General features: G+C 41.4%; 1 protein-coding gene and 1 long non-coding RNA gene across 2 annotated transcripts; both read right to left on the bottom strand.

Moving 5' to 3' along the window:
- Positions 1-1,568: 1,568 nt before the first annotated feature.
- Positions 1,569-6,243, bottom strand: LOC144542828 (ladderlectin-like). The gene is made up of 6 exons (XM_078290187.1): positions 6,186-6,243; positions 5,591-5,641; positions 4,111-4,217; positions 3,518-3,652; positions 2,691-2,802; positions 1,569-1,651 (listed from the first exon to the last, which is right to left on the bottom strand). Exons 1-6 carry the CDS (start codon positions 6,241-6,243, stop codon positions 1,569-1,571), a joined length of 546 nt encoding a protein of 181 aa, XP_078146313.1.
- Positions 6,244-8,937: 2,694 nt separating this feature from the next.
- LOC144542922 (uncharacterized) lies at positions 8,938-10,032 on the bottom strand. Its single transcript, XR_013507510.1, has 3 exons — positions 9,901-10,032; positions 9,210-9,300; positions 8,938-9,090 (listed from the first exon to the last, which is right to left on the bottom strand). It is a non-coding gene; the product is annotated as an uncharacterized LOC144542922 (long non-coding RNA).

The following is a 10,032-nucleotide window of genomic DNA, read 5'->3' on the forward strand; positions in this document are numbered from 1 at the left end:
CATCGGCGCTCCCTCCCGCTTTAATAGACTCATGTGTGGAGGACCAGCAGCCGGAGTCAGCCGCTGTGCGCTCCCCATCCAGCCCCAATCCCAGTCCCCCTGGTGAGCAACCGAGGCCATCAGATACTGCTGCCCGCTCCGATGTGTGACCTCCGCGGCTTCCTCGGGTCCCCCAGCAGCCAAGAGGCAAAGAGGAGAGGGAGCACTGCTGGGGTTTCTCCGGGAAGAGGCGGCCAAGGACGCACGGGCTGAGCAGCAGACGGAGCAATCTTTAACTATATTAGAGAGAATGGCAGACAAGATGTGACCCCCCCCCGCCCCCACCCCCCACCCCCCCCGCCCCACCCTTCTTTTTTTTAAATTTTTATTTAAAAAAATAAAAATGCAAGTTTCTCTGCCTTTTAGGCGTAGCCTACCTCTGTTTCCATTCTCACCATATTCATAACCTTGGTCACGGTGCGTAATGACTGTTGCCATGACAGGACATATTTTCATCATAAAGGCCGGTTTGTCTTTTGGTGGAATCATTTCTGTGTCTTCTCTGGATCACCAGTTGGTTTGCTGTGTTTGTTTGATGTGTCTCTCATTCTGTATTCATCATTCTTGTGAATTGTGTTTGTGTGTGTTGCCATATATTTCTCTTAGGGAGAATACATTCTTCTAAACCCCATTAAAAGCATTTCATTGTTTAAATCGCACATTATGCTCTTACAGCTAGATCTGTGGGTATTTGGGAATTTAATTATTTATTTAGGAATAAAAAGAAAGCACTTTGGTTCATTGCCAGTGAGATGTCAAACAGCCCACATGATCGTTGTCTAATCCAGGTCGCATAAAGGATAAAAGTTGGACAATAACGCACAGACACACATCAGCTCAAGACATTTCTTTAATAGCCCAATAATAATCTCATTTGTATAGCACCTTTCTTATCAGTGCTACAAAGTGCTTCACAAAATTAAAATGTAGCATACAGCAGACAGAATAAAAAAACAATATAAACAGGAAACGGGACACTTTTTAGGCGTTAGGAATTTCTTTTAAGTGTTCTACCTTCATGAGGTAGACAAGGCTCATTAGAGGCTGGCATAATTTAGATGAATTAAATATTAATCTGACCTTTGCTAAACGCTTTTATGTGGATAAAACACAAGCCTTTCAATAATTTAGACAGCTGTCATCCTGCGTGGGAGGAGCCGCAACGCTTCAAACGTCAGTTCAATATGGCGCGGCAGGACGTTCCAATTGACAAGCCAGGTTCACTCGCCTCCTCGCATCTTCTCCTCGTTTCCTCCGTGACCTTTGACCGAGGAGTCGAGGAAGAGACGCGAGGCGAGGAGACGAGGAGAAATTGTTACCAAATGGAATGCACCCACGGATGATTTCGGTGTGTATGTTCTCATCACTTAATGGGTAAGTTAACAAATGGGCTGATCTCCCCAAAACGTGGTCCATTCCTTTAAGTTGAAAAGAAGAAAATGTGCACAAATGTGTCAGCGTCTGTCTTTACATGCATATTAACATGCTTCTATATCTGTGTGTTTATACACACTCATGCGTCCTCCAGCTTAGGGGGCGGCCACACTGATCACATGGAGTCCAGCTACAGCCATGTGACACTGAACCTCTACCTGCTCACTCATCAGTCGCTCTGAATAAGAGAATCAGCTAAATACCTGAAATGTGAGTGTGAAATGAAATGTGGGGACAGGTCATGGATGCTGCATTTGAGATTCTCTCCCTCCATCTATTTCTACTCTTATGTTGAGTTTCAGACAGAATATTTTACACAGTGAAAAAGACAATCAACAAAGACATGAAAACATGGAATCAATGTCCAACCCCTTTATTTAAAATGAGAATCCAATACATTTAACATTACTGGAAATCAAACTATTATCTTTGTTTACTGTAAAAAAGACATTTGACTGTAAAACCTGCACTGAAACCTGCCTCACCCTGCCTCAGCTGCTAACCCCCCTAACAATTTCATTAGCATGGCTTTTAATGGAGAGTTTTAGTGTCACATTATCTAAATTAAGCTTTTTTTTTTATCCTGCAAAGAATACAATTCTGGGGGAAGTATTGAATATTTTGGGGGCATTTTTATTATGGAAATGGTCAATTAGACTATCGGCAGCTTCAATCCAAAAACACTGGTATTGGTATCGGCCTTCAAAGATCCATATCAGTCTAATCAGACTATCAGCTGTCACGTTTCCAAGTAATGACCGAAATGTAGCAGTCAGTGTTAAAGTGTTTCAATAAAAATTATATTAATTGATAAATGGTAGCATAATATGATAACAATAATAATAATAATAATAATAATAATAATTATAGCATAACTGCTCAGTCTACAAAGAATCCCCCTTTAGACTTAACTAAAGATCAAGAACCACAATACTTGAATTTCTTTACTGCTTCAACATCTTTATTGGTCAGGTATACAAACAAATGACAAAAGTATCATCATTTGCTGTTCTCACTCCTCATTCTTGGTTCCAGTGGCTGTTTGGGGCGAGTTTAACAGTTCAGCCTTTTGGCACACACAGAGGTAAACTCACTTTCACAAGTCCAATCGTTCCAGCCTTTCTCCCCTGTAAATTACAAAAGAGAGTTTTTAGATCAGATGAAAACAAAAACGTGATGTGACTCTAGATGTTAGAGAAGTGTGCTTGTTACTCTACCTCCAAAGTCCATCTGAATACAGGGCTGTCTGCCTCCATAGTTGTTGGGCTCTCCACTGGCCCAATACTGATAATCAAAGCTGGAGCCGTCGCTCCAGAACCACGTGCGATTCTGTTAACAGAGAAATTGAATCACTTGTTATTGTTGGTAACTTGCACAAAGTTGTAGCTGTTGAAATCGCCTGATGTGTTTTGTATTGTGTGCTGTAAATTTGCTGTATCACACCTCAACCTGCTCCAAGAGACACCATCTATATCTACATCCACTTGACTGGCCAATGAGTTTTATTTGAATGAATCTGCAGAATAAATGTTGTGGGAAAGGACAATACGCACCAAGATCAATTTACGTTCAATTCATTCCATTCAGGAAGGGGATTTTCTAAAGAATTTAAAAACTTCTGTGCTGAGAATGAAGGCTCTATCATTGGTATGTGAACTGCACTTTTGATTTGCATTTTGAATGGAGGGAATTGAAGGGAGTTATCCCTAATTCTGCTGTCATTAGTCTCAGTGTAGGTAAGTGGGACAGAGGCTGAGAAGCTCTGCTGCCTGTCTTCCTCTTTGTTTGAATTCATATATTTGTCAGACAACTCAAAGACTGAAACGATCCTAAATGAGCGCTACCACTCTGAGACTAAACTTCAAGAGCTGATGGGTCAGATCTGAATTTTGAGACCTCTGGGTGTATTTGCATGACACCAGATGGAGAAATACATTTGAACACTTCATACTTTAGCCTTCTGCTGCCAAAATATTTTTTGACAGACAGGAAACACACTCAACACTAGACTGGATTGATCTGAGTAAACTGATGAGTTTGCTACCTGAGCGTTATCAGAGCCACCGATCCAGGTTACGGGTAAACCACCGCTGCTCCCCTTCACCATCTCCTGGATGAACTCGTACTCCTCCAAGCTGTGGACGGAGGCAAGGTTGGCACCTAAGGCCAAACAATGTTGCTGTAAAAGAAGAGAGAAACCGCTCTTAATGCAGAAAGACACAGTTTGGTCTCATCAAGAGTCTGCACTTCCAAAACTTTGAATGCAAACTTCTGTAATAAATATTGCACATATTTCTTCAATGGCTGTAATGCATTTCATGGTGACAGCATCACCTGTGAAGTTGGCAGTTCATGGCGGTTGACAACCATCAATCAAGCAGATATCTGATATTTTGTGTTGATATTCAATATCTCTAAATTTAAACATTTTAATGCCAAAAAATCAGGGTTTCCCTCTGAATTTTATTCTTGTCAGGGTGGTATTTACCACTAACTATCACTGGACTCACAAAATATCACTTTTGAGGATGAAATAATCCCAATTTATTTATTAATATTAGGTAAGGAAATATTGAGGTAGCCGTTATATTTGAAGTGGATATATAGCATTTGTGAATGAACCCCTTCAGGCCGTACCTCTGCCTGTACCCAGTTCAGTGGGTTGCTGTTGAAGATGAAGCATCTGGATCCATATGGGCTCCAGCCTAACGCACAGCTCTCCCCGACATCCGACTTGTCTGCTCCTGGAAAAATGAATAAAAGTGTGGACTCATTAACTGATGATCACAGCCTCGTTTCCCTAAATGTATCTTCACATTACAGTTAGATTTTGCTCTAGTCAAAACCAATGGAAAATTATTATCTTAGTGCTAAAATGCTTTTGGGAAACTGGGCCCTGGTCTCAAATGTAGCTATATTTTTAATGTTTCTTTTTACATGGACAGATGCAACCACAATAGCATTCTGCAAACAAATCCTTGTAGAATTGTATCGCAGTATTTAGTTGATGGTATTGAGTTTTTAATATCCATTGAGCAGATTGGTACATATATATGGGTTCAGGGGCACTTCAGCAGTATTGTGCACTATCCCTACAGGGAATTGAACCAGCATCTCTTTACCTTGTAGGCAGCCTCTCTAACCATCATGCCAGCCTCCGGCTTTCATTATCTTTTAAAGAGACATTATATTACAGTTTGATCTCAGATTGTACAGCTGAGTACAAACAGCCAAAGAGAAGGAGAAGAACTTTAATTGAGTGTTTTGGGGTCGGATGAATTCAAGTCACTGTCCAGGCTATTCTGTGCTCTGCTCTGCACTGGTCTCCACTTGGGGCTCTAAGGTTAAGCCTAAAAACTATGAGAACCTGACTGCAGTGTTAACCAATCAGGTTGAGAGTCTAAAAAGGGGAGGCAGGTTCAGTGTCTTGGCGAGTCTCGCCTGTTGCACCGCTGAGAGCGAAGGCACAGAGAAGAAAAAAGGTCCACATTGTTTATAGTGGTGAACTGGGGTCTGTCTCACGAAGCGAGTTCAACAAAGTCAGGCTATCTTTGTGTTAGCTGGCTTCACAAAACCAAACAGCGGCGTTTCCGGATAATTAGCTGTGCAGCACAGGTTACCATGGTGATCTACCCCGGTTAAAAGTGAGCCACCTTCGTGATTTTGACGAAAGTTGGAGGGATGATGCATCTTCGCACTGTGCTCCAGTGTTTAAGGTAAAAAATTTTAACTCAACCATGATATCTCAGACATGACCGGTGCGATTTTGACTAAATTTGGAGGGATGACGCATTTTGGCCGTGTTCTGAAAACAACACGGATAGACCTAAATTTCAAGCTGTGAAAGGCCAGTACTTGCACTCCACTGTTTCAACTTTGATGAAACATACTGATTGGCCTAAGGGGGGCCTGCATCATTCATGGGGGTCGACATGTTTACTTGTTTAAAAAAATAAAGAAAGAAAAAGCAACCTGAGGAGCAACAGCAGCCAACATGACAACAGTGAAACTCAATGGGGAGAGCAAGGCATTAACACCGGCAGGGTTAGTGGTTCTATTCCCACTGAGGCAAAACACTCAATTAAAGTGTTTGAGTTGTTCAAATGAATTTACTAACCCTGGTTCTGATTCGCATCCACCTTCTGATCGCTCCCACTGACGTCTGCTGCTGTGGAGGACAAGGAGACAAGTGATCACACATTGCTCTCTCTCTCTCTCTCTCTCTCTCACAAACACACACACACACACAAACACACACACACACACATGCATGTGAGCAGCCTTACCCACTGTAGCAGGTGCTACTGTTGTCCCGTCATCATCTAGAAAAGAGTGTGCAAAAACATTTAATGAGTTCTGTCCATACAGACTATTGGATGTTAACTGATGTTAACTGGGCTAATTTCCCTCCAGTGGCTTGGAGGAAAAGTCACTAAATAGATACATAGATACATTCTGACATTGTGTCTTTGATGTTATGTCCAAACTATTGGTTTAATCCAAATCACACATTTTTTCTTCCAAATGTTCAGGGATTTATCTTGGTGACATATTGCTAATTTACATAGTAACATAGTATTTACTGACACACAGTACAGGGACAACAGGACATAAAATACACAGTGAGGTGTACATCACTTTCCACTGTGCATTCACAAGTATACATTCAGGTTACATTAATAAAAGACAGCTTGACAGTTCAGTGTCATTACCTGCATTTCCTTTTAAAGCAAGGGTGGCACAGAGAAGAATAGAGACGATCAGCATCATTTTGACGACACCCTGCACTCTGGCCAATGAAAAGACATATTTACTAAATTCATTGAGAATCACAGGTTTGATTCCTGCTGAAGAGTCGTTCAGTAACATGAAGCTGACCTCTGACCCCTCTGGTGACACGCATGCATGTGTCTTAGAGGGCGATACAAATTCATATTTAACAGTGAAATATAAATATGAAATAATTTCCTGAACACAAACACATTAACACACAGAAAATGTGCAAGTTCTATTGCGAGGTCTCAAAAACACACAGCCAAATATAGATTGGACTTACCGTTAGGCCTGAAAATGAGAATCTCCTGAGTTTCAGTCGGATCTGGACAAACAGAGAAAGGGGAGCACTAATATATAGCCAAGATCAAGGAAACTTGTTGATTTTACCATCACCTGCTAACTTGTGGTTTGTTTGAATTGTGGTAAATTTGGCCCCATCATTGGTATGATTCAGTGAATCTAAAGGTCAAAGGAGTGGGCCGCTGATGTTCCTGTGTGTACCACGAAATAATGCGCAACCCTGATTACACAGTGATTTATTAAGACAAATTCTGCCAAAGTAAATGAAGGCAGACCAGTGGCATGCACACAGTCTCTAAGGGGCAGGGGGAAAAATTAAAAAGGGGCATCTCTTCCACCCGCACCAATTCTAACCCACCTGGTTTGTGGCGGCATAAACACACACACACCTTATGCAAGAGTGTGTCTTTCAGTGGCATGGACACTTTCAAGTTCAAGTTTGTTTATTTATATAACCCTTTATCACAAGCATGTCTCAGAGGACTTTACAGAGAATGAGCCTAATTAGATCTAACTAAACAAAAATAAGTGGTGAACACAATGATATAGGACAAGTATGAAACCATTAAAGACATGTATGTTAGGTTTAATACTCCTGTCAGTGCCCCTGACCAAGGCACTGGCAAAAAGAACTGGAGTTGGTCCCCGGGTGCTGTACTGCTGCTGCCCACTGCTCCTAGTGTGTGTATAGGATGGGTCAAATGCAGAGGATAAATTTCCCCACGGGGATAATAAAGTATACAAATACAAATACAAATACAAATACAAAGTATTGCGAAAAGCACAAGACAGACGAGAGCAGATTTTAGCAAGACAAAACAATCTACATATTCTACGTAGCCTAACCTACACGGCACCCCCAGCCTTGGACTCTAATGAACACAAGGAAAAACTCCGGGCGAAAGATAGGCAGCATGCAGCAATGAGAAGGGGCTGAGGTCAGCGCTAAAAATTCACAGAAGCGAGGGCAGCAGTCGTAATTCAGCATCCAGGTGGGAACAGCAGCAGGGAAGAGGAAGGCCGGCACTGACGACGCAGCTCAAAGACACCTGTTCCTAGATGGTAAAAAAATAAGACTAATAACTGTATTTAAGTGTTTTAGTACTTTTCAAGGCCTTAAACCAATTACCTTGTATTTAATCGTCAAATTCAATAAGTGAGCACCCATATTAATGTTTGATGTCCACTTTAGTCTCTGTTGTTACTCATCATTGTTGAGTGTCAGCAGGGGGACCTTCAGCACCACGGACAGCGCCCGCCTGAAGGAGGGGCGGGGGTTGGTGAGGTTACTTGAGGAACCTGAGAATGATTAGACGTGGTTGGACCCGCGTCCACCATGTGACTTTCTTTGTCTCAATTTCTTATAAAAAAAATGTAAATGAATAGAAAATGAATGAAGTGAACTGCAAGAAGACTACTGCCTTGTTTTGCTTAAAGAAAATCCACAGTCTCTGTTCTGTATGTATTAAGCACAGTGTAATACATGCAGCGATTAGAGTTAAAATGGCACATATTATGGCATTTTTCATTATTATTGACATCAAACATTAATATGGGTGCTCACTTATTGAATTTGGCGATTAAATACTAAGCAATTGGTTTAGTATTTCTACCTATTTAAAACCTTGCACTTTTATTTTGAAGGCCAAATGGTCAAACCGGAATTTTTGTTTCTGGTAATTCAAGTAGTCCTATCTAATTTTGGAGGCCTGTTTATTGAACTCAACAGAGTGACCATTTCAGCTAAATAATGGTGTGAATGTCGGTCTTTTCAGGTCACTTTGGGATCGGCTGGCTTCAGGAGACTTGGATTATGCTGGAAAAGCTGCATGGAGCCATTTTATGGTTATTTTCTGATATTTTTTGAACTCTGAAGACAGGTCCCCAGCAAGTTGTTTTGGTGAATGCTGCAACGTACTTCTGCTGGGAAGCTCAGGGACTGTTGTATGGACTAACAAACTTTACCCAATTTTCTACTGGCACGAGGGTGAGTAGATAATGACTGAATTTTCATTTTTTCGGTGAACTATTCCTTTAATGTATGACAGAAGCATCATGGGAAACTTCTACCTTGTCTGCTGCTGTAATGATCTAGGACAGTGGTTTTCAGTCCTGGTCCTCAGGACTCAGAGTCCTGCAGGTTTTCATTCCATCTAATCAGGGACTGAATTACGAGACACCAGGTGAAATAAAGTGTTTCAATAAAAATTATATGAATTGATGAATGGTAAATGATAATTACAGAATATATCACAACTTAACTTGAGTTCAGTGAAAAATAGCAAAACTGCTCAGTCTACAAAGAATCCCCCTTTACACTTAACCAATGACGAAGAACCACAACAATACTTGAATTTCTTTACTGCTTCAACATCTTTATTTGTCAGGTATACAAACAAGTGTCAGTAGTATCATCATTTGTTGTTCTCACTCCTGATTCTTGGTTCCAGTGGCTGTTTGGGTGAGTTTAACAATTTGGCCTTGTGCCACACAAAAAGGAAAACACAGCTGCACAACCCTGATGGACCCAGCTGCTATCCGCTGAAAATTACAAAAGAGAGTTTTTAGATCAGATGAAACCAAAAATGTGATGTGACTCTAGATGTTAGAGAAGCATGCTTGTGACAGGGAGGTTCAGGTGGAAGGAAAAGTTACTCTACCAGTGTTCATCGCAACACAGTGATCTGCACCAACGCCGGGCGAGGGATTATAGTCCACCTTGGAACCGTCGCTCCAGAGCAACGTATCATCCTGTTAACAGAGAAATTGAATCATTGAATCACTTGTTATTGTTGATAACACAGTTTTAGCTGTTGAAAGTGCCTAGAGCAATGTAAATTTGCTGGATCACACCTCAACCTGCTCCAAGAGACACCATCTACAGTATATCTACATCCACTTGACTGGCCAGAATAAATGTTGTGGGAAAGGACAATACACACCAAGGTCAATTTGCTTTCAATTCATTCCATTCAGGAAGGGGGTTTTCTCAAGAATTAAAAAACATTTCTTTCCATAAAAAGATTCTTCTATTCAGTCTGTGCTGAGAATGAAGGCTCTATCACTGGTATGTGAACTGCCATTTGTCAGACAACTCAAAGACTGAAACGATCCTAAATGAGCGCTACCACTCTGAGACTAAACTTCAAGAGCTGAGGGGTCAGATCTGAATTTTGAGACTCCTGGGTGTATTTGCATGACGCCAGATGGATAAATACATTTGAACACTTCACACGTTAGCCTGAGCATTCTGCTGGTAAAATCTTGTTTGCCATACAGACGTGTTTGACAGAAAGAAAACCCACTCAACACTTGACTGGATTGATCTGGGTAAACTGATGAGTTTGCTACCTGAACGGCATCAGAGCCACCGATCCAGACTCGGGGATCAGTGGTGACCGCTTTCACCAAATCCTGCATGAACTGGAACTCCGCCAAGCTGTGGATGGAGGCAAGGTTGGTACCAAAGTTCAAACAATGTTG

The sequence above is a fragment of the Centroberyx gerrardi genome, chromosome 19, assembly GCF_048128805.1.
Source record: "Centroberyx gerrardi isolate f3 chromosome 19, fCenGer3.hap1.cur.20231027, whole genome shotgun sequence".
NCBI lineage: Eukaryota > Metazoa > Chordata > Actinopteri > Beryciformes > Berycidae > Centroberyx > Centroberyx gerrardi.